The sequence below is a fragment of the Vigna umbellata genome, chromosome 3, assembly GCF_029865625.1.
Source record: "Vigna umbellata cultivar VRB3 chromosome 3, Vumbellata_1.0, whole genome shotgun sequence".
In the NCBI taxonomy this organism is placed as follows: Eukaryota; Viridiplantae; Streptophyta; class Magnoliopsida; order Fabales; family Fabaceae; genus Vigna; species Vigna umbellata.
The window spans coordinates 5,430,746-5,455,299 of record NC_142167.1 but is presented as its reverse complement, the minus strand read 5'-3'; the positions used below and the strand labels follow the sequence as shown (position 1 = coordinate 5,455,299).

Here is a 24,554-nt window from a genome sequence, read left to right as displayed (position 1 = left end):
AATAATATTTTATTATTTTTATTATGAAAACATATCTAAGTTATCTGTATATTTTTCTAATAAAATATATTCTATCATACAATTATTTTCAAACATGTGATAATTGAAACAACTAAAATAAAACATTTAAATCTAAATGAAAAATAACTCATATATGAAAATGGGTTAATTAATAACATGAAATTTACATTTAGGTTTTTATTAGTTTAGCCCTTATATTTCTTTTTTACTAAATATTTGTTAATTAGAGATAATGTGATCACTTTTATTTATATTGACGTTAATTCTGTTTTGAAGGTGATGATCACATGGTGTAATTTGTAGTTTTCATATATTGTTAATTTATTTAAGAAAACTATTATACATGACCTAAAAATCTATTATTCTCACACATAAATGATAGCACGGAGATGGTAACCTTAATATATGAGAGATCCAATAATACGCTATTCAATATCCTTGATCTTCAATTTTCTTTTCTCAAGAGTCTTTCTTTTTTTCCTCTCACGTCTACTTATATTAAGAGTGACAAAAGTCTTATTCTAGACAAAACCTAAATTCCTTTATTAACCAACTTTCATATGGTATTACTTTTTTATTCTATTATAATTTCCATAATTATTTTATTTTATTAAATCGCATTTAGATCAATAATTATATTTCCCATGAGTAATATAATTGAATTAATTTATTAATTAATTCTAACACTTCTACACGCACATGTGATGTCATAAATGCTTTAATAATTACATCAATTATATTATGTAGATTATATTGGTTTCATTATTATTCATAATTAAATATAAATAAATTTAAAAAAAAATCATAGTGATTATGAGTACTATCAAAATGGATTTGAATCCTCGAGTCAACCCGATCCACCATGGATTAAGAATGGGTTGAGTTTAAGAAAAATTGAGATTTCGGTACGGACTAATTTTAAGTCCAGTTCACTAAGAAATCGGCTCTTCCGAATTGAACCCGTGGTGAGCCGATTTGACTCACAAACTCACCCAATTTTTTTAAGTTAAATAATCATATCACAAAAATAAAAACCCTAAACTTAATGCTCTCACTTTTCTAAGTTAATTTGAAGCAGTGCAGACCAACACAGATTGTGCTCTCTATAACACCCCAATTCTGGGATGTCACGAGTTTACAAAAACTTTTGAAAACTTAACTCTGATACCATTGCAGAATATCGATTGTATAAAAACTTCTATTTATTTTAACTGAATTTAGAAAACTTCATAAATCAAATGTAACTATAAAGTGTTCATAAAATTTCATTACAAAACTATCAGTGTTGAAATTTTAATCCCATAGTTCTCCCACGTATCTCGTTGCTCAACTTTGCTTTAGCTACACCTATAACAACATCTACTCTCGTAAAAAAAATACGATCATCGCAGGTGGAAGTCACAACCACAACATGCAAGGGTGAGCTAACAGAAACAAGTCATCAAAACAACTCATTAACAACTACACTATCAAAATTAAAGTCACCCGCATATAATCATACAATTATCTCGTCAAAATAACCAAATCACACTCAGACTCACTCGGTCACTCACTGACTCATACCTAATTTGTTGAAACCTTTCACCATATATATTGAATCACTACCGGTTACTTACATACAACTTCAAGGTTAAGTGACACCTCCCACAACTCTCTTAAAGATCTTCACCGGGATGGTACACTTTACGACACCATTACACTACGACATTTCCCACCACTCTCTCGAAGGCCTCATTGGCAAGTAACCCATTTCCCACCACTCTCTTAGAGCTTCACCGGGCAAGTATACCACTTCCCACCACTCTCTTAGAGCTTCACAGGGCGAGTATACACTTTTCACCACCCTTTTGGAGCTTCGCTGGACAAGTATACACCCCCGCCACTCTACCATGAGAGCTTCACCGGGCAAGTATCAGGGTTACTTTCATTACTCTTCCAAAGTCATTCAACATTCAAACAATATAACAACAATTTAAAATCACACCCAACAACATAACACCAGTCCGAAAATCATCTCAAATAGACAATATTGTCATGTTATCTCAATCACACTACAAAACTCTACAATTTCTCTTAAAATAATACATTGCCACAGATAAAAATTAATTTAATTACATATACACAATATCATCATAAAATATAAACCACCATTTAATTAACACTAAATAAGTTTTCCTACGTTAAAACTATTTACTTTATTTATTTTATACTTTTATAGTTTATTCAATTTCTAATTAGATTCTTTTGAAACATAACAACAGTGTATCTTTCTAAACTAATATTATAAAATAATATTCGAAGAATTCCAATCAAATAACGGATTATGACAAACTTTATATAATATATTATTATATAGTATAAAAAAACTACTAAAACGGAATACCTATAAGATATAATATATAATATAGTATAGGTTTAATAGCCTATTTTGTCCCCAATTCTGTTGAATAATGTCAATTCAATCCCTCATTTTAAAAGTGTGTAAAATTGGTCTTTAGTTAATAAATTTTGCGTCAACATCGTCCTTTCCGTTAAATCACACAAACAGCGTTAGCTTTTTCTTTCTCTCTCTTCTGCTCCTCTGAATTCTTCTGAACACAACAACTTTTTCTACTTTTTAAACACATTTTAAATTTAAAAATCTAATCTTGGTCTTTTTTTGTTTCTTTCGACTCCCTTTTTCTTTTCTTCTCATGCAGAACCACATTTTATTATTTCACTTTCACATTTAAAACCTAGGGTGAAAATTTTTTAAACCCTATGAAATGACTTTTGGTTCATTGGAATGGGTCGAAGAACAGGAAGGCACGTTGTTCGGAGTCCCCTTGTGGTTGTACCCACTAACTTTGTCTTTAACCCCTAAACTGGGATTTAACCTCATCTTCTATTTCACTTATCAATATCCTTTTTTCCTACTTATCTTAATCTACTCTTCTCTTCAATCGTTACATTCTAATAGTATCAACATATAATTTATTATCTTTTTTAGCTGGTTATTATCCTACTCTACAATTCTTTCATCAAACCTTTTTTTTGGTTCCTTACACTTAAGTGTTTCCGAACTAATCTCTATAGACCAAATTATACTCAATTCATTCCTTGTGAGTAGATTCTTAGTTTATGTAAGAAATCGGAATAAAGACATATGAAGTACTTGTATGAGTGATGATGTATATGAACCTGCAATCGTATTATTATTGTATATACAACTTATATACAAAATACTCGAGTTTCAAACTCAACCAATTACAACACCCAATTAAAGCCCTATTGGTCCATACTAGTAGATTTTAGCACCGCATGGCCAATTGGGAGAAATTCAAAAGTTTACCCTGTCATTCATTATCTGCAAAATTTTTTGAAGAGAACTTGAGCAACAAGACATGATGTTCTCTTTGTAGACGATGATGTTTCAAAATAAGTTGGTCTTGGAGTAGAGGGGCAACATATAGACTGAAGCAATTCTTCCACACGCAGCACTTTAAATTTAGGACGTGTGTTGGGAGCAACATTAATTGTCAACACAGTGTTGGAAAATCTTGCCATTGTTGTTAAGTTTATACTCTGAGGTTCCATCGAACCTCCCACGGTTCTCCCATGGACCTCGTGAGATTCCATGAACAGTCCACCGAACCATAATGACATTCTCATCAGGCTGCCACACGTTGGATAAGTCATTCCACAAAGCCTTGAAAAACATCCTGCCATGAAATCGTAGAGCCTAGAAGATTGATTTGTAACTCTCAATGCCAACGAACGTGTTCAAAGGATCTTTGAGTACAATATCATCGCTAAATGAAAGAAATAGATATGTTTATAGACACATCATTTTTAACCCAATTGTCTTGTCCTTTTTTAGCGGAAGTTGTAGAGCTTATTAGTTCTAGGGTTAAGGTAGTGCACTTTTTTCGGGACCAAGAACAGTTCTGAGCAATGGATGAGAATGGACATGGTGATGGGTGGGATTTTTGCGATGAAAGTGAAAGAATAAAATGTGGTTATGCATGAGAAAAAAAAGAAAAAGGGATTCGAAAGAAACAAAAAAAAACAAGATTAGATTTTTAAATTTAAAATGTATTTAAAAAATAGAAAAAATTGTTGTGTTCAGAGGAATTCAGAGGAGTAGAAGAGAGAGAAAGAAAAAGCTAATGTCGTTTGTGCGTATTTAACGAAAGGGATGACATTGACACAAAATTTACTAAATGAGGACTAAATTCACACACTTTTAAAATGAGGAATTGGATTGACATTATTCAGCTAAACTGGAAACAAAATAGACTGTTAAACCTATAGTATAATATATTATATAATATACATTAACCTAAAACACAAAGAAATCTTACCGCATACGTAACATACCAAAACTTTTGTTGCACCAATAAAAGACTTTGCATTTAATTATTACACTATTCCAATTTCTTAAACTTGGCCCTACTAACTTACTTTCCATCAACTGTTAATCTCTCACAGTCCTACCTTACCAATCTATTGCACATACACGTGAATCAACCTTAAAACTTCAAAAGCCATTTTACTTCTTTATTAGGCACCTAGTGTTACTACCTGATAAATGCAAAAAAGTAGTAAATTTTCATATGAAATTTTGGCACTTCTGTATTAAATTGTGTACATTTGTATCAATTTTCCCCAATCTAAGAAAGATGAAATGCAATCACATGTTTCCGAGTTGTTGATTAAAAGGAAATCATTTGATCCCTATTTTGTATATGTTCCAGGTAAATTAAGAGAAAAGAGAAAACAGAGAAGAGTAAATCCTGCAACAATTCGCCCAAGCTAAAATGATCTCGCTTAAGCTATATTCATCCAAGAAGCCATTGATTTAAAAGTCATTCTCGCTTAAGCGAAAATGACTATCTTCTCCAAGAAGTTTCTTCTCGCTTAAGCGAAATCATCTAGCTTAAGCGAGAATTCGCGTAGTATATATACTAATGATTTAGAAAGAAAGAAAGAAGATAGAGAGCACGTAGAAAAGAAGACACAGAGCTACCCAAAGAGTTTTTCTTCCACTTTAGCTGTAGGATCTTCTTCTTCATCTCTTAGAATGTCAACGCCACCACGAGTGGCTGATCTTTTCTCTTGGGATTGAATGTAATCGATTCGAACTCGGATGTAATCTGGTGATATTTATATATAGCATTTCTGTTTTATTCAATATTGGTATTTTTGTTCTGCTCTTAGTGCTTGATTCTATCTGATCAATAGTTTCATGAATGTGGGTTTTAGTTTTGACTGGAAAGTATTTCTAAAATCTGATCTGAACAAGAATACTTGATATCCTGGGATGCTAGGGACATATTTCAGTTTATCAATTGCTCATAACACTTGAATATAATGCTGGACAGTTTGTTGGATATGTGAGGAATCAATATTCAAGGAACTGATCTTATGAATTTTATACGCGAGGAATCGATATAAATGACTTTTGTGTGTTGCATCAATATTGGTAATTTCAGTTGCTATATCTTTATATTCATTCAGATTGCACACGACTGAGATAGATGAATTCAATCCCAACTTCTCGTATTAAACTTTCTTTAACTAATCTGTTGTTAATATTTTACTTTTATGCAACGTAGTATAAATTATCAAAATCCATTATGAATCAGTTTGAATACCCTTGTATATATGCTGTTTGAGATAAATTTATCTATTTAATTGAAGTTGTTCCTCGTGGGATCGATACTCTTACTCAAAAATCATTAGACTACAGTTGACTATTGGTACGCTTGCCAAAAGTTCAACACTACCTCACACTTATATATACATGAACCATTTCTTTTAAAAGCCATAAATCTTATACCCATGTCACCCAAAACCACAAGTTAACGTTTTCTTTGTATAATCCTCATGCAGTACGATACTCACAGCCCATGCACCAAAGTTCTAATATCTTTCAAACTAAAACACTCATTTAAAAACTCTCTACCATGCAACCCTGTCACCCATTAGATTATCTCACCTCTGCACTCATTTCTTTAGCCATCAAAAAGATTCAACAAAGGTAAACCAATATATTACAACATCTATATAACAGATTCAACAATCGCATTTCACCATGCCTATTTCAAGCCACGCTTACTCTCCTTCTCTCCTTCCTTTTTCAAGCACCCAAATATAAGCATTGCTCCATAACACAAGTCGCGAAACACATTTTATCTTCACGGGCCATAAACCTAATGTTATCCCTACTTCATGTCCGATAAACATAGAAGAGAAAATAGTACTAGGAAAACACAACAAGAACAACCAATACATATAATTATACACACGTAGGACCAACCATGGTCATTATATCAACAATATTCAAAAGACTCAAACATTGGTTACATCAACCCAACACAGCAAAGTAAGCTCCCCTTACATGAGATTTCTGAAAACGTTCAAGACTTTAAGGATGCTAGCGAGACGCTCCTTTCTCACGTCCTCTTCCTTTATTACGTCCAAAGAGCCAAGCCAACTCCCAAATATCCTTCACTCTCTTCTCAAACGCTCAAGGTGTGTGTGGAGGTGGGTTATAGGGTTTTTCTTTTCCCTTTCATGCGGTTATGAATTGTATCCTTCCCAACTCTAACCTAACTTAACCTTTAAATACCTCTCACAACTTAAAGGTTGATTAAAACCCATCTTTAATTATATCTAAAAAAAACTTAGCATACAAGAAAATCATATTATGTTTTTAAGAACCAAAATAACCTAAACAATTTACCTTTTAATTCTTCTCTGCTTGGCATGCACAATAAAAAGAGAAATTCTCTCTCTTCAAACTCAACTTTATGCACCCACTCCTAATCACCTCAAGGTGATTATACCTCCTATAAGTAAGCATATAATTTTTTGTTCCTTGCAAGTGTCTTACAACTTTCTTTACAACTTTTCAACAATCTAGTTTTGGATTACTATGGTGTCTGCCAAGCATACTAATTGTCAAGCAAATATTTGGCCTCGTACATGTTTAAGTAGACGTCAAACTTCCAACAAAAAATGTATAAGGGATATTTTCCATTGTTTCCATTCCAAATCATTCTTTGGACATTGCTTAAGACTACACTTGTCTCCTTTATGTATTAGAATGAGAGATGTTGAACATTTAGTCATTCTGAATCTCACTAAAACTTTATTTATACATGTTTTCTGAGACAAACCTAATAGTCCTTATGATATCATAGTATACCTTACCCTTATTTTTTATTTTGAAGTTGTTAGAGAGAAACTTCTTAATCTCATTTAATAAACTAAGATCATTAGTTGCAAGTAAGATATCATCAACATACAAAATCAAAAATATAAAATTGTTCCTATTGACTTTCAGATATATACATTGATCAACAATGTTTTCCTTAAATCCAAAGGACACAATAGTGTCATTGAACTTGAGATATTATTGTTGAGAAGCCGTTTAAGTCCATATATTGATATCTTAAGTTTACACACCATGTGACCCTTTTCCTTCTTCAATGAACCCTACTGGTTGGTCTGTATAAACATCCTCTTCTAAATTCCTATTCTGAAAGGTCATTTAGTTCTTGCCAGGGGAATAATTACACCATTAGTGTTTTTAATGTCGTAAGCAAAAAAGACCAACTTGAATCGCTTCTACAAAATATGGGACAACTATGAACATCTGAGAAAAAAGGTAGGACTTTAAGCAAACCTAACCAATCGAGGGACAAAAATATGTATTAAACCTTATATATTTATATCTAGTGTATACTTAAATTGTATTTTAAAAAATTATTTTTGTGTACATATCTTCATTTACATTTGTATTAAAGTATATAAAGTATGTAGTTGTGTGAACATTTCACATATTTAAATTACAAATAAAAGTTATTAGAGAAAAATTATTTTTGATAATTACAAATAAATTTTAATTTTAGTTTATTATATAATTTGTATAATTATAAATTATAAATCATATATATACTACATAATTATATACGTTTATAATTTATATAAATTTAAAATTATAACATAATAAACGATATGTAATTATAAATTTATAGAATTATACGAATTTTTTTTAAAAAAACTATGATAAATTTATAAAATACTAAAATAATTTATTTAATTATATAAATTTATAATCATAAATAGAACTGTATAATTGATATGTTTATCAAATGGTATAGATCTTACATTTTTCCACATTATCTTAATACACTCTCAACTTTATTTTTAATTCTATAGATACTGTACATTTATTAAATCTTATGATATCTATTTAAAAAATCTCATTAAAAGATTTAAAATTTAAAAATATTCAATTAATAGACAAACTAAAAGAAAATGCAATTAAAAATTATTAACCCCATTTAGTTTGTGCCTTGGAGTGAGTGGGCATCAGACACAGATGAAGGGTTTTCGATCTTCCCAATCTCAGGCATTTTTTCTATACTGAGAAGTAAATACCCATTGAAATAGAATGAACAAAGGTGGAGCGGCGGGGTTAGGAGGTGGCGCCGGTGCCGGAAGCGGACCCACTGCGGCAGCAGCTTCAGCCGCAGCGCAGAAGCAGAAGACACTGTTGCAAAGGGTCGAAGGTGATATTGCCAATATTGTTGATAACTTTAGCCACCTCGTCAACGTTGCAAGGGTATTCGTTTCTTTTCTACTTTATTTTACCATCTAAAAGCTCTTTTAGAGAAGTTTGTCCAAACTAGATGTTCAATTCACCCAAACAAGATGTTCAATTCATCCTAACAATTTAATTCATGTTAACCATGAAAAAAAACAAATTTTTAATTTTTCTTTTTAAGAAGTTATGTGTAGGATAAGTCTGAGATTTTAATCGTGTGTTAAACCTTGGCATTTGGAGCAATAACATGGATGATAAGAAGAAAGGTTTTAAATTGATTTCGTATATTCCTTATGTTACTTGATATTGAGGGTGCCCATGAGCAATGTCATTAAAGATGCAGTAGTTTACTGTTGTAGAGAGTAGAAACACTGAGAACGGTTGCAGATGTTCTTAATAACCTGGATTAGAAGTGAAGAAAAGAGGGGTGGCATTGAGGATGAGTGAAATTGTTTGTCTGATAGAATGCAATTTAAGGTGAGAAATCTTTTGGATTTTTGTCTCAAAACCAATTATGGTGAGAAATCGATTGATAGGTTTGGTCACTGCCGTGTGAATGTGAATTTGGGTAAACATTTACGGAGTCATTTTTTGATGATTTTAATTTCACAAAATCGACTTTGGTTGAAAATGATTTTAAAGTGAAGTGATTTATGTTTAGGACTTGTATGTTGAAAGTGAGTTTGTTGCAACTTTATCAGCTCAAAGATGTGTTGTGTTGCTTCAAGCATTTGCCTTTGAAGACAAGTTTGATTTGGGACGATAAAATATTAATGTTTTTCTTTTAGGGTAAATTGCATTTGGCACCCTAATGTCAGTTTGGCTGTCCCAACCACCTATCCGGACATTTTCTTATTCATTGAGAGGCTGAGATAATGAGTATTTGCCTTTAAAGAATGACCAGAGGAGACTGCATTTCTTAAGTACTTCATTATGGAAGAGTCTCCTATGAAAAAAACTCTTAAAATATCTTGGATGATGCCCCTACATCCAGGATCTATTATGGTTTTACTCTTTTTTGGGGCCTACCATAGCTCAAGTAGGAGGCTACTAGTAAGTTGGGGTGGAGCTTAGTTATAGATAAACATAATAATATATTTAGACAGACAGTAGCAAATTTATTTGGAGTTGGTTAACCTTTGAAATGGGAAATTGTGTATGGTTCATTACCATTTCAATAAAAAGATAACCCAACTGTAATTTTGTGATTCCACTAAAATGGTGAGTTGGTCTCTGCCAATTGACTAGTTTCTTGTTCACATTTTCTCCTTTAGATGTCGGCAAAGACTATCTTTCTCTTCATTGATAGTCACTATTTATCCACTTTTTCCTTCTCATTAATGCACTGGTTTCTGTCAACAGCCACTATGAATGCATGGGGTTACTTGGATTGTGGATGATTTAGTTTTTAAGCTGTCCTAAGCCCTGTTCTGATCCCAGGGTAAACAATCGGGAATGTCTTCAATATATTAACACACTAACATTATGAGCATCTTGTTATTTGTACTTAAGAAATGCAGTCTTGCAGGTAAATGACCCACCAGTTAGAAACTCACAGGAAGCTTTTATGATGGAGATGCGTTCTGCTAGGATGGTGAGAGTACTTTTTCTGTTCATTCTTGTGCTTATAAGCAAGAATTCTTATGAAGATATATTGTTTTACTTGAATTTTATACATCAAAGTCTTATTACTTTGGAGAGAAATTTGCTTGTGCTAGATTGTGTCTGGGAACACTGGAAATATTACACTTTTCAGTTACCTCGTATATAATGCAGAGTTAATTGACTATAATTTTGTTTTTCATTCATATTAAATTACTTCTTTCAAATGTCACAATGTCATTCTCTCCATTGTTCTGTTTTGTGAGACTTGTTAAATATGGTTAAGTTGACAAGGTTTAGTAAGAGTCACTGAAATCTTTTCTTTTTCTGTTTATTTTTTATATTGATTTATTACCCAGGTTCAGGCAGCTGATTCTCTGTTGAAGTTGGTTTCAGAGCTGAAGCAGACTGCAATATTTTCAGGATTTGCCTCTCTTAATGATCATGTAGAACAGAGAAGAATCGAATTTAATCAACTGGCCGAAAAAACAGATCATACTTTATCCAAAGTTGGGGAGGAAGCTGCTGCTAACCTAAAAGAACTTGAATCTCATTATAGTTCTTCTGCGCAGAAGACCATGCAAAACCTGCAACCATAGTTAAGAATCTCTATATGCAGTATGCTGATCATGCTTTACTCAGTATAGTAGTTTTTAATTTTGGTTTGAAATCTGTTTTTTCTTTAATGAGAACATGGAAAACAAATAGCAGCACTCATTTTGAGTCAGTGTATGGATGTAATTAGCATATTAGATGAGGAATTAACTAGCAAAGGGTCAAAATCATTTCCACTCATATGATTACAATTACTGAAAGTCAAGGAATTTCAGATTATGTGGTTGGTTAACATGTTTCTTTTGGACGGGAATATGATAACTTTTTCTTGAAATTACTATGATGATGAAAAAACTATATATAGATATAAATATACATTTTTTCTATCATATCTGTTAAGGAGTGGACGTTATCTTTAATTAGTGGTTCGATAGCATGTAGAACAATAGGTAGAACAATATGTCTATACCAATTTTTTTATGATAGGTTATAACTTAGTTTTGATACCATGTTAAGAAGTAAATTTTAAGTTTAATTCAATCTCACAAAATTGGTTTATAAGGTGAAGTTTGCACCTACTTATATACTATAAATTAATGCTTTAGTCGATACGAGACTCCTTACAGTATCAAAGTTTAAAAGCCTAAGTAAAGGGATATAGTGGTAATTTTAGAAGATATCATGTTTTTGTTACGTTTTAGTCTCTTAGGATTTTAAAATATTAAAATTTTAAATTTTTAAATGTAGAAAACGGATAAGTTGTATTCTGTCTTTTATAATTTTAGTTGTATTCTATATTATTAAGATGTATACCAATATGGTTTTAAACAAATTTGATGCACAATCTTTGCATGTAATAAGTTTGTAAATAAGTTATGTTAAACATAACTATGTTGACATAATATTCAAAAGTTTATGGATGACAAACATATATTAAAATAAAAAAAATACAAAATATTAAAATACAAAATATGAAACCACACAATTTATTAAAATAAAAAAAAATAAATACAAAATATGAAACCAAAACCCTTTATGGTTTAATAATTTGATTTATTTTAATAACTTTGTACTTAAATTGTTTTAAAGCCATATGGAAGAGCAAATTAGTTTCATATCTATAATAGTAACAATACATTATAGTGTAAATAATTTACAAAATTGTAAAAATATACTAAATTTTTGTACAATATAAAAAAAATAAAGAAATCCAATTGACTTTTATAAATTTAATTCATTAAAGTACATTATATTAATTAACGTAATTATAACCAATATGATTTTAGGGACTCTAGTTGAGAACGTAATCACATATTTTTTTTATTTAAATATAACAATCCATCAAAATATCAAATACCTTTAATAGTTTAGTACGTTTTTTAATGTAATGCCTTAAATGATTATTATATATTACTTTAATTTTTAATAATTTCAAAATAATTAGTTAAACAAATAATACTTTATATCTTTTCAAGAACCCATACTCTAAAGAAAAGTTGTATGAAACTTTCCAAAATTTAACAACAGTTATCATCGCTTAATTCCTTAGCAGTGAAAATTTCATTTTATAATTTTTGTCTTATCTAATTTTATCTAATTTTTACAAGCATAAAGAAATTGGTAATTGACCTGGAAAAAATCAGAAATACTCGTTGTTAAACAATTTCTTACAAAAAAATCATTTTATAATGAGTTTTCCTTTTATAATTTTTGTCTTATCTAATTTTATCTAATTTTCACAAGCATAATGACATCAAAAGAATTGGTAATTGGCTTGGAAAAAAATTCAGAAACACTCGTTGTTAAACAATCTCTTACAAACAATGATTTTATAATAAATTTTCATTTTATAATTTTTGTAATTTTATCTAATTTTCACAAGTATAATGACATCCAAAAAAATTGGTAATTGGCCTGGAGGGGTTTTTTAGAGATGATGATTCAACATATGGAGATGATGAAATTAGAGAGGTTAGTGAAGATGGTGAAATTGAAGAGATCTTGAATGAACTTTCGCCTAAAGGTGAATATGTCAATGACTCAACTCTTTACAAAGACAAATTGTTTAACGACAAATGTTTCTGATTTTTTCAATTGGGACTACAGTAGGGATGACAGAGAAAAGGTTGGAGGGAGAGAGATGAAAGAAAAAGGTTGAGAGAATGAGAAACGTGAGTAAGGGTTTGGTTTTTTTTTTTTTAATTTTGAGAATGAAAATTATTAAAATACCCTTAACCTTAAAACTTAAAATCCATGATATATAAACGTATTTTTGTCTACTAAAACCCCGGTACACATTGTTAAAATGTACCAACTGAAAAATAGGCGTACACACGTTAACAAACTCATATATATATATATATATATATATATATATATATATATATATATGTATATATATGTATATATATATGTATGTATATATATGTATGTATATATATATGTATGTATATATATGTATATATATGTATATGTATATGTATGTATATGTATATGTATGTATATGTATATATATATATACATACATATATATATACATATATATATATATATATATATATATATATATATATATATATATATATATATATATATATATATATAAACTCTTTAGCTATGCATACATCAGGTGACATTTAACTAATAATAAGATTGGAAATGTATGGATGATAGTTAATTATGAAGCACATAAATAATTAAAAAAAAATCTATCATGAATACATTTTTAATTTTGCCCTTTGACCATTTTAAAAGAAACACAAGAAAAAATTTGTAATTGTATGGCTTATTTCTTCCTCATTTTCATTTTTTTTCTTCTTCATGTACCTTTACTATTTTATAGGGTTAAAATGTTTTAGATTCTACAATAAAAAAATATAGTTCTAGAATTAAAAGTAAATTGGACTACGTGATTTGTAATACATTTCCAGATTCAAAATATGTTCCAATTCAAAAGTTTCTTAACTACAATATAAAATGTTTTTAAATTAAAAATATATTTTAGATTATGCAATTCATAATTATATATATACTAATTCATAATATATTCATGTACTGTATAATTCAAAATATATTTTCGAATCTTTAAACATATTTCAAATACATTTTAAAATATTTTCAAATCATAAAATCTGAAATATATTTTTAATTTTGAATTGTACATAATTTATGGTGTACCATCTAAAATGTTTCTTATGTATAAATAATTTACATTTTTCCTGCAACTAGGAATAAATGTGTAAAAAGAAATATGTGCCTTTCAATAAATTGATATAAGTAAAGTTATAACATAGCCCTTTAACTCTTAATTATAAAAGAAACCACTCATGTAGATTGAATAACATACAAATCAACCTTAACTCCATGACATTTAATATACATAATCACATTAACTAACAAAGATAAACTTGAAGTTTTGGAGCCTCCATATACACTAAGGAATTAATATAATAGGAGTAAGATTATATATTTCGATAATATGACTACAAATCTTTGTAATTTGTAAAAAATAAAATATCAAAGTATATGCATTTCATATCTTAAGAATACTAAATTTATGATACAAAACACATAGGAAGATTAGTAGAAAAAAAATATTATTAGAGGATTTAAAAAAATATCAGTACACCATACAAACTATAATGTTGAACAACACAGAATTATTCCTTTTCCCATGTGAGAAGAAAATGAAAATACAATATGCAATGGTGGTGACAACAAAATGTTATATGATGATGTGAATTTATGGACACTATAGGAGTAGGCAGTTAAACCGCCATTTCCATTTCACAGAGAATATGACGCCTATCCATTCTTTTCCAAAATCACATTGATTTTCATATAGTTTTGATTTGCCAATTTTCTATATATAAATGTTGATTTTTTCCTAATTCTGGTTGTATTGCTATCTTCTACCTTTTCTTCCACAATTTCCTCTCAAGATACCCTAGTGTTTTTGATGATGGGTGGTGCTCCAATCAACAACCAGCTCATTTTCAACACCCTCATGTCATTTCCTGTCTAAACCAACCACCTTCACCTTTTCCCCCCAATCATTTTTCTCTCTTCTGCTTCAAAGGGTTAAAACTGTTAGATTCATTTTTCAACGCATCTGAAACTTTGTTGCTCATGTTGTAGCTCTTAGGTAACCAGAGGGAGTTATCAGCATTCATGCCATTTCTGACTTTCAGGTTTTATTTCCCCCAAATCTCTTTTCTTATGGATAATCAATCTTCAATGTATGTGCCATAATTGTTTGTTCATGTGCCTCTGTGATTAGTATTAATAATGATGATGATTTGGTTTCTCATCACTAAAAAATATAATAGTTATTATTATTATTATTATTCTTGCTTTCTGACTTTGAGAATGGTCACCATGTCCTATGATCTGCATCACATTTCATTACGTGGATGCCATGAATTTAGTTTTTCGTTCTTTATTCTTTTGACGTTTCTATCATGGCATCGTGCATGTTCAACAACTTCCCTATTAACTTATATGTATATTCTCTCACAAACACAATTATTTGAGTGGTTACATAGTTTCAGAATCAAGGTAGTGGCAGGAATTGAGTACTTTTAGTTTCTTAAATTATGGAAAGACCAACAACTAGTTTCTTATATTAGGTTGAGTTTTGTTTGAATTTTATTACCATTTAGATTTGTTTCAACAGTCCATGTTACATCTCTGTATAACTGATTTGCATGAGTTTTCTTATTTCTCTCTCTCTTTTCAGGAGTTCTTCCTCTTGAAGGGTTATTATTGTGTTGCCTTTTGATAAGATCAAATCCTGTCAAGATGCCTGATTTACCACCTGAGGTAAGAGTTTCATCTCTATGCATCCCCATAATTGACCACAAAATGCAATCAGTGCATTCAAGGTTTTAAAAATGGTATTGGCCACAACATTTCTATACTTCTTCACAAAAGTCCTTTTTTTGAGTATTTTTATGGCAATTGTCATCACAGCTTTTTTAAATTTATGCAGTGGGTATGCACTAACATATGTGAAAACTTCAAGGGAGTAAAATGTAAGAAGAAAAAAGAAAGTAATTTTAAAAACAAAATTAACTTAAGCATAAAATAAAAAATAAAATTTAAAGACACGATAACTTCTATAAATCAATGTATGCACAAATTGATTTTAACCAACAGTTTTGTTTTTTTCTATTTTTCTCTCCGGAAAAGTCTCATGTGAAATATAATTTCAAAGCACAAAATGAATCTTTGACCCAATTTATAACCTTGGATGCATCCACTTTTGGAGAAAAAAAAGAGCCTGAAAAAACTGAGTGAGAATTAACCAAAACTTCTGGTTCATTCATAAACACAGATGAGACACAATGTGTCAGAAGAGGCACACCCTAGTGTTCATAGCAGTTGTGCAAAGTCAGGAAAGAACTCACCAAGTCATCCCAATAATGTGAACCAAGCAGAAAAAGAGACCTTCAGAGCAGCAAATGTCCACACTTCAGGAAGGGAAACTGGACAATTGGACCAAGTTTCAAAATCTGATAATGCAAAGTGGGAAGGTAAATCAAGACCCCAGAGGCTAATTCCACCAAACAGGAATATCTCTGACTTCAGCCCTCAACAACACCAAAGTCCAAGCACAACAAAAAAGCCTGGTCAAAACCCTGATCATCATCATTCAAAGACAGTGTCTGTGTCAACCCCACATGGAAAGACCTCGCATCATGGGAGTACTGGTTCTCGCAGTAACAGCTTAGAGAGCACAAGTGCACCCATTAGGCCACATACTGGGGGTGATGTGAGGTGGGAAGCTATCAACATGATTTCAAAGTGCGGCCCTCTCAATCTCAGCCACTTCAGGCTTCTCAAGCGCATTGGTTATGGAGACATTGGGAGTGTGTACCTTGTGGATCTCAAAGGGACCAAGACCTACTTTGCCATGAAAGTAATGGACAAGGCAGCACTCATAAGCAGAAATAAGCTTCTGAGGGCACAGACAGAAAGGGAGATTCTTGGACTCCTTGACCACCCCTTTCTTCCAACTTTGTATTCTTACTTTGAAACTGAGAAGTTTTACTGTCTAGTGATGGAGTTTTGTAGTGGAGGTGATCTTCATACTCTTCGACAGAAGCAACCTAACAAGTGCTTCTCTGAAGAAGCTGCCAGGTTAGTTAAACCTCACCATCTTCTAATCATAATTCATATTGAAAACCTTGTATGCAATTGGTAAACAGTATTGCAATATCTTGTACAAGTTTCTTCTTGAGAGTTTTAGAAGAAAAGAAATGGAAATCAATTTTAAAGTATCTCATTAATGAGTTAATTAATAAAAACTCTTGTAATTACTCTTGATTTTTATAAAAACTCTTGAGCATAACTTAATTTATTTTATAAAAAAGATTTTTTCTTTTTATTTCATTACCTTATCAAAGGCTGGGCACTCATTAGTATTTCATGTTTATATCATTTTGCCATCAGCAGGGACTTGTGTTAACCATCTGATTTCAGTTTGTAGATCAACTTCAGTACTTATATGCTTAAAAATCTTGTGATAGGTTTTATGCCTCAGAGGTTTTGCTAGCTCTGGAGTACCTGCACATGCTTGGCATTGTATACAGAGACTTAAAACCAGAAAATCTTCTAGTGAGAGATGAGGGGCACATCATGCTCTCAGATTTTGACTTATCCCTTCGCTGCTCCGTCAGTCCTACACTAGTCAAATCTTCATCTGCCCATGCAAGCAACAATAGTGGTGGCAACAGTGACTCCAGTGGCGTACTAAGTGATGACCAAGCAAGCACAACTCAAGCATCTAGTTTTTTTCCGCGCATTTTACCTTCAAAGAAGAACCGCAAGGCAAAGTCGGATTTTGGCCTATTGGTTGGTGGAGCACGCCTTCCTGAACTGATGGCAGAACCTACCAATGTGAGATCAATGTCATTTGTAGGAACACATGAGTATCTTGCTCCTGAGATTATCAAAGGAGAGGGTCATGGTAGTGCAGTAGATTGGTGGACTTTTGGAATCTTCTTGTATGAGCTGTTGCATGGATCAACCCCTTTCAAGGGTGCAGGGTATAAAGCCACACTTTTTAATGTTGTTGGACAACCACTTAGGTTCCCAGAAACTCCTCAGGTCAGTTCAGTGGCTCGTGACCTTATTAGGGGATTGCTTGTGAAAGAGCCTCAGAAGAGAATTGCATATAAAAGAGGAGCTACGGAGATAAAACAGCACCCATTTTTTGAGGGAATGAACTGGGCTCTAGTCAGAAGTGCCACACCTCCACACATACCAGATACTATAGACTTCACCAAGTATGCCAGCAAAGACACACCACCCCCGGTGGACAAGAAGATGGCAGATATTGCTAATGATAAACACAACCATAATGCTAGTGATTCTTACGTAGATTTTGAGTATTTTTAGCAGTAAAAGTTTTATATGGATATAACACACTTCTTTGACAAGAATATACTGTACAAAGTGTCACCTCTCTTCCCCAAGAAAATTGAAGACTTCTATGAGAAACATAGAATGTAAACAAATATGTAAATTTGTTCAAAAACATTCTTTTCCCCCCATTTTTTTGAAAATGTCTTTAATATTGTTGTAAGGACTTCCAGAGTAGCACTGCTTGCAAAATTCAGTGTTCAGAATATGTTTTGACAATGACAAGATGTTTATGGTACACGACATGAGTTCTTCAAATATAGAGTTCTGTTGGCTCAAGCAAAATGTAATTTTGGTGATCTCAGATTTGGAGTATTTTTAGTACAAGTCATATATTTGGTTAAAAACACAGTTTGACAGGAATACACTCTACAAATTGTCACCTCCACCTTCTTTCCCTACAGAAAATTGAAGACATTTCTGAGAAATATACATTGTAAAACACAAGGCATGTAAATTCGTTCAAGAAAGTTATTTTTCCCTTATTGTTTTTTTTTTTTATTTTCTTCAATATTGTCGTAAGGTATTTCAAAGTAGCACTACTGTTTACAAAATTCAGTTTTCAGAATGTTATATACTCTAAAATGTTTAACTGAGAAGCAATGGAATTCCCTCCTTCAAGAAAGAAAAAGAAAAATTAAGGAAATGGAGAACATATAATGGATACATTCATCTTGAACTTTACATCTTCGATTGTGAAGATAATCTTGTTCGCAGCTCCTCAGCTACAGCATCAATGAACTCTTCAGTATTCAAATAATGGGATCTAGAAACCCTACACATTAGATAAAAGACCAAGTTTTAATCTGTTAAGCATTAAAAGAAAAAATTCGAAAGACCAATTCGAGTGCCAGAAATTACTTAGGTCCATGAACAAGAAGCGCAAGATCCTTTGTCATCTTTCCCAATTCAACAGTTCCAATGCAAGCTGCTTCCAGTTTCTCCGTAAACTCCAACAGTCTAGCATTTCCATCCAACTTTGCCCTGTAAAAGTCATCGTGCATTTGAATAAGCTTAGGAAAAACATATTTTTTCCTATTTTTTCTATATATATGGATAAGCTTTTAATAGAAAGTGCTCATGCTATCTTCATGTAGTACTCTGTTTTTTCCTTTCAAGAAGATACAACTTATACTAGTAAAATTAAGTTTAGATACACTACTCTCACATATACCGTCAAGACAATATTTGTGCAGATAGACTCACCCCTCATGGTTCCAAGATTCAAGGACTAATTTGGTGTGTCTTTTATCCGGGAAGACTTTTCCCGGAATAGGTTGAGTCTTCCATCCTATAGGTTCTCTTGACTTTTGTCCTTGGGTTTGGTTTTTAACCCCAAGTTTTGTACTTGTCTTTTATTATTAATGCCAGTTTGTGTTGCATGTGATTGTTAGAGACTCTGGTGTCAACCTAGATAGGATGCCTCACACGTTACCTCTTACAAAAAATAAATTTAGCTAATGAGCAAAACATTAGGATTTTAACATTTTTAATTTCAAAAAGTTCCTGCTTATAAATAAAGTTACAGAACGGATCCTATTTTGGAGCTTTTTTTCTGTCCTACCATGGGTTTCTTTGAGTTCATTTGACTAGAGACTGGTCCCAGTCGTGATACTATGGTTGTTCCTAACTTGACAGTTTTTCACATGTTAGCAATTGAATATGGATTGGTCACTACATGAATTGTTTGCACAATGTGTGAACACAAGGTGCCTAACCACTACACCAACCCATTGGGTCCTATTTTGGAGCTTTACTTCGCAAGGTCAATTTTTAGAATCGTTTTAGATAAACTTCTTCAAAACACTTCTAAGAAAAGAAATTAAGAACATCATTGTAGAAATTTACTTCAGATTATGGAGAAATGTGTTTCAATTTTCCTTAATTTTCTTATCCTTGTTTACAGAGAAATTTAATCAAATAGACCCTTAACTTATAAAAAGATGCACCACAAACTTGTGCGTTCATTTCAAAAACCTTAACCAATAATTGTAAATAATTTTAGACATACTTTTTTACTAAAAAACATTTTTCCTTAAACACCACAAACAACGGCCTCTTAAACCACCCAGCCTTACTTCAGTAATATGAAATCGAATGGAAAAGGATAAACTTATACTGATTCTAGCATAAAGAATAACTAAGCAGACTAGTTTCCATTGCAATCCCTACCTGTGTGCAAGACCTCGTGACCAGGCAAAAATTGAAGCAATACTGTTTGTGCTGGTTTCACCACCTTTCTGATGAACCCGATAATGACGAGTTACCGTGCCATGGGCTGCCTCTGCTTCAATGGTTTTCCCATCCGGGCAAACCTGTTGCCAAATTTAGCTTCTTGAACATCCATACTAGAGATGCAATGTGGAAAAAAGAAGGCCAGAAGGAAATACAGTATGAATGAACAGAAAAGAGAAATGCTACGAAAGGTTAGAAAAGCAATACCAGCACTGATGTCATCAAGCCAAGAGAACCAAATCCTGTTCAATGGAAATTATTATAATGAATTTCAAGAAACTTAGGCCCATCCATAAACAGAAACAGCAGAACAAAGAATAACTAAAAGCTAAGTGAAATTCATGAGCATTTGGATATCCACCTTGAGCTAAGAAATCACTCTGCACATCACCATCATAATTCTTGCAGGCCCATACATAACCTCCATCACTTTTAAGAGCATAAGCAACCATATCATCAATAAGACGGTGTTCATACCTAAGAATCAAGAATATGAGTTAGCAATCTATTTGTAATAAAGGTTTCAATTAGCATGATTGCCAATTCAACTAACCATATCCCTGCAGCTTTGAACCTGTGGCTCCATTGAGCCTCAAAGACTTCCTGGAAAATGTCCTTGAATCTTTTACAAAAGCAAAGAGTTAAAAAGGTGCTTGAGGGTTTGATTAACAGCAACTACAATAGCATCTCACTTAGAACAGAAGAGCAATTAAATACAAAGAAAGATGAACCAAAAATATAACAGCATACCTTCCATCATATTTCTTTAAAATGGTATTTTTAGTGCTAAGATAGAGAGGCCATTTCTTCTGGTAAGCAAAGTTCATTGAAGCCTCAGCAAAAGCTCTAATGGACTGTTTCCAGATCAAATACATTATTATCATCCAAGCAGTAAGATATTATTTGAGAAGAATGATAAAAAAAGAAGAAGAAAGCATCATCCAGATACAAACCTCGTCAGTATTATACATGGACAAGGCTATGCCTCCAGCACCAGTAAAGTTGTAGACCTCTAGCTCTTTAATTCCTTCACCTCCACTAGGAGCTGTAAGCACACAATTTAACACTATAAGATTTCTTTGATTTTATAGGCCTCTCTAGCTCTTTCATACTAGGAATTGAAAGCAATCAATTCTCAGTTTTCATTGGGAAACTTTGCAACATCATCAAGATTGAATCTCCAAACTGCTTGAGCCATGACAAAAAGTTGACTGGAGAGTGAATTTACCAAACACCAATTTTAGCTTTCCTGGTCCATTTATAACTGTATCTGTTGCCCGATATTGGTCTCCAAAAGCATGCCTTCCAATGCATATTGGCTTTGTCCAGCCTACACCATAGAGAGATAGTAATTAACATTTGCTAAGTTGCAATCATAAAGTAAAATTCAAAATTTCAAATATGAAATAATCTTTAGCATTTTATGAACCTGAAACAAGACGCGGGATGTTTTTACATATAATTGGCTCTCTAAAAACTGTACCTGTAGAACATAAAGATTGAATGTTCCCCTAGATGTCAGATCAAATTCAGAAAACAAAGCAAGGATATAAAAACCATTAGAAAGTTTAGTTACCATTTAAAATGTTCCGGATCGTCCCATTTGGACTTCTCCACATTTGTTTTAAGTTAAACTCCTTGACCCGAGTTTCATCTATGACAGAAAAACTTTGCATGTGAATTTCATTCATAATGCATATCAAGTTACTACATAACCGTAAGTCATGACATGGAAAAAAGTATGCATCATTCCAGCTTAGAACATCTGTGAATACCTGGAGTTATAGTAGCACATTTGATTGCTACATTATACCTGCAATGAAAAATTTTCCCTGGCATGTTAGGAGACCTCAGTGTGTGAGACAAGTTTCTCTAATAATTAACGAAAACAAAAAGGAAAGCTACTCTAATCCACAGAATTCAAAAAATGATAAAATCAAAACATAAATTATGTTTTTTGGAGTTGATTATATGTCAATCTAAACCAAATACCCCTAAAAACTATATCCTCTTGCTATACTACAAGAATTCTTTCTTTCCATTCTAACCTAGACTATTGTAGGGTATCGTATTTACAGAACTGAGCATATAAAAAGTTGGCCCTTATCTCCATTTAAATCACATTTTTTCATCAAGTATAAAGGCAGTTTAGGGTACACCACAACCATGGAATGGAGCATTGCACCCTTTTATACCATCCCAGGTATAGGGAGAAATCTCAACCCAACAGCCCCAATATCCACAATTATATAACTAGGAACCTCTAAAGTGGTTTACCAGGGGGACATGACTATATGAGCAAGTCAAAGGGCTAAAGGTAGGTGAGACCAATTTCAAGCTTATAGTGAGATGATTCAATGTTGAACCAATCACTAGCTTGGTGGCACTGAAACCCAAGTTCAGTTATCCTCTGCTAAATAAAAGCATAAGAGAGTGAAAAACAACATTTCAACCACTTGAGCAAAACATTTATATACAATATTCAGAATTTGATCACAATTTTGGCTATGAAAGATCTATTTAACATTTCTGGATTAATGGAATAGCTTAATCAAATCTAAATGAGTGAAGAGTCAGCATGACTATGCACTGAATCATATTTTTGGCACTAGAAAAAAAAGACAGCAGTGTATTTTCCTTTTAACAGTGTTGAATATAATGAAAACTCTGTATGAGATTAATCTCTCTTATGTTAAATATATACATAAAGTACTCTATTTATAATAAAAGAAATATGAACTAAATCCAAAATATAAATAAAGAATAATAACAAATTAACTAAAAATAAATGATAAAGATAAAATATATAAGATACCTAATAATCTAATATATCTACCAAACAATATTACACGTTTTATCCTAGTAATAATCATGGAAGAAACAATAGAAGAGGCTGATAACAAATTCTAAAATGATACATAATATCAAGATTGAACACACACTTGAGTGTAGCTTCAGCACTTTCAATGGTAACTCTATCAGCAGTGGCATCCCGATGAGGAAGGCCAAGGTCAAAATACTTAATATTCAGCTCCAAATAAGGAAGAATAAGCTGAAAAAAAAATAAAGATAAAATATAATAAAGAAAAATACAGCATAAACCTACTTGATTCCCAAAATAACTCAAGATAAAACTACCTTATCTTTTATCATTTTCCAAATCACTCGGGTCATTTCATCCCCTACATGCGAAGACAAGGAAAGATTGATTATTCAGATCGAGAAACTGAAAGCCAATCACATTTTAAGCTTCTATGGAAAAATCCTATGATTCCGAAGACAAATTCTATGAGGATGAGACCCCAATTTAACTGCATATTCAGTAGTGACTAAATCAGATAGACAGAAACACTCCATTCAAATACTTCAAATTATTATTGAGTATGATATTTTCTATCATAATTTTGCTTCAATTTCACAACTTGCTTTAATTTTCCATCTTCTAGACAAGCTTTTCATGTTATTTCAATAGTTAGCTTTGCCTAATTAAACGTTTCAATCAAGAAAAAGGCATTAAATTTAATAAAGGAAGAGACCCCCCATATGATCTCAGGTCCCAAAAATGCTTGAAGCATAACAAAAAATGAAAAAGGGAGATTGAAATTGAAAGCCCAGATAAAAAAATGGTTAAAGCACACAACTTCTCACCCTGATAGAGAACTAAGCACTCACACTATTATTAACATTCGTCAGAACCCAAAGGAAGAAAGATCACATAAACACAATAACGAGAGAAGTGTGAGAGAAGCATAAAGTGATTCATAGCATACCATCCATTTCGACGATGGGGTTGTCAACTCTGATCTTCTGAAACCCCATTTTGTTGCTAGTTTGGTTGAGGTGAAAGTGTGAACTCAGAGAGGATCAACAATTCAAACTCTCAAACACACTGAAAGGGAGAAATTGGATTGTGTTTGTGATTATGTGACTTAAAGAAAATATGTGGCGTGAATCAACACGTGATCACTGCCTCGCAATGAACAGAGTAAGCTTAGATTGCATTGAACTTACCGTTCAATCACGTTGAATGAAGGATCCGTGAGAATGGTTTGCTAATATAATAGACTAGACATCATGGTTCCTTTGTTCTTTCCACCTCTTCATCCACTTCCGACCAAAA

The 24,554-nt window shown here is 32.1% G+C and overlaps 3 protein-coding genes and 1 pseudogene across 4 annotated transcripts; 2 read left to right on the top strand and 2 right to left on the bottom strand.

Moving 5' to 3' along the window:
- Positions 1–3,363: 3,363 nt before the first annotated feature.
- Positions 3,364–4,369, bottom strand: LOC148201476 (uncharacterized; annotated as a pseudogene).
- Positions 4,370–8,354: 3,985 nt separating this feature from the next.
- Positions 8,355–11,066, top strand: LOC124839198 (mediator of RNA polymerase II transcription subunit 22a-like). Its single transcript, XM_047314940.2, has 3 exons — positions 8,355–8,635; positions 10,146–10,211; positions 10,579–11,066. The coding sequence occupies exons 1-3, from the start codon at positions 8,465–8,467 to the stop codon at positions 10,816–10,818; spliced, it is 477 nt and encodes a 158-aa protein (XP_047170896.1). The 5' UTR covers positions 8,355–8,464; the 3' UTR covers positions 10,819–11,066.
- A 3,500-nt stretch (positions 11,067–14,566) lies between these two features.
- Positions 14,567–18,518, top strand: LOC124839200 (serine/threonine-protein kinase RHS3). Its single transcript, XM_047314943.2, has 4 exons — positions 14,567–14,964; positions 15,513–15,595; positions 16,110–16,915; positions 17,305–18,518. The coding sequence occupies exons 2-4, from the start codon at positions 15,575–15,577 to the stop codon at positions 18,173–18,175; spliced, it is 1,698 nt and encodes a 565-aa protein (XP_047170899.1). The 5' UTR covers positions 14,567–14,964; positions 15,513–15,574; the 3' UTR covers positions 18,176–18,518.
- Positions 18,519–18,656: 138 nt separating this feature from the next.
- LOC124839202 (isocitrate dehydrogenase [NADP]-like) lies at positions 18,657–24,554 on the bottom strand. Of its 2 annotated transcripts, XM_047314944.2 has the most exons (16): positions 24,446–24,554; positions 24,205–24,323; positions 23,573–23,616; positions 23,377–23,486; positions 22,210–22,247; positions 22,011–22,088; positions 21,864–21,917; positions 21,663–21,764; positions 21,388–21,479; positions 21,185–21,288; positions 20,988–21,056; positions 20,796–20,911; positions 20,642–20,676; positions 20,372–20,514; positions 19,061–19,183; positions 18,657–18,974 (listed from the first exon to the last, which is right to left on the bottom strand). In XM_047314944.2, the coding sequence occupies exons 2-16, from the start codon at positions 24,251–24,253 to the stop codon at positions 18,881–18,883; spliced, it is 1,251 nt and encodes a 416-aa protein (XP_047170900.2). In that variant the 5' UTR covers positions 24,254–24,323; positions 24,446–24,554; the 3' UTR covers positions 18,657–18,880. The 2 variants fall into 2 exon arrangements, with proteins under 2 accessions (XP_047170900.2, XP_087964570.1); XM_088108444.1 differs by lacking the exon at positions 24,446–24,554 and having other exon boundaries at positions 24,205–24,439.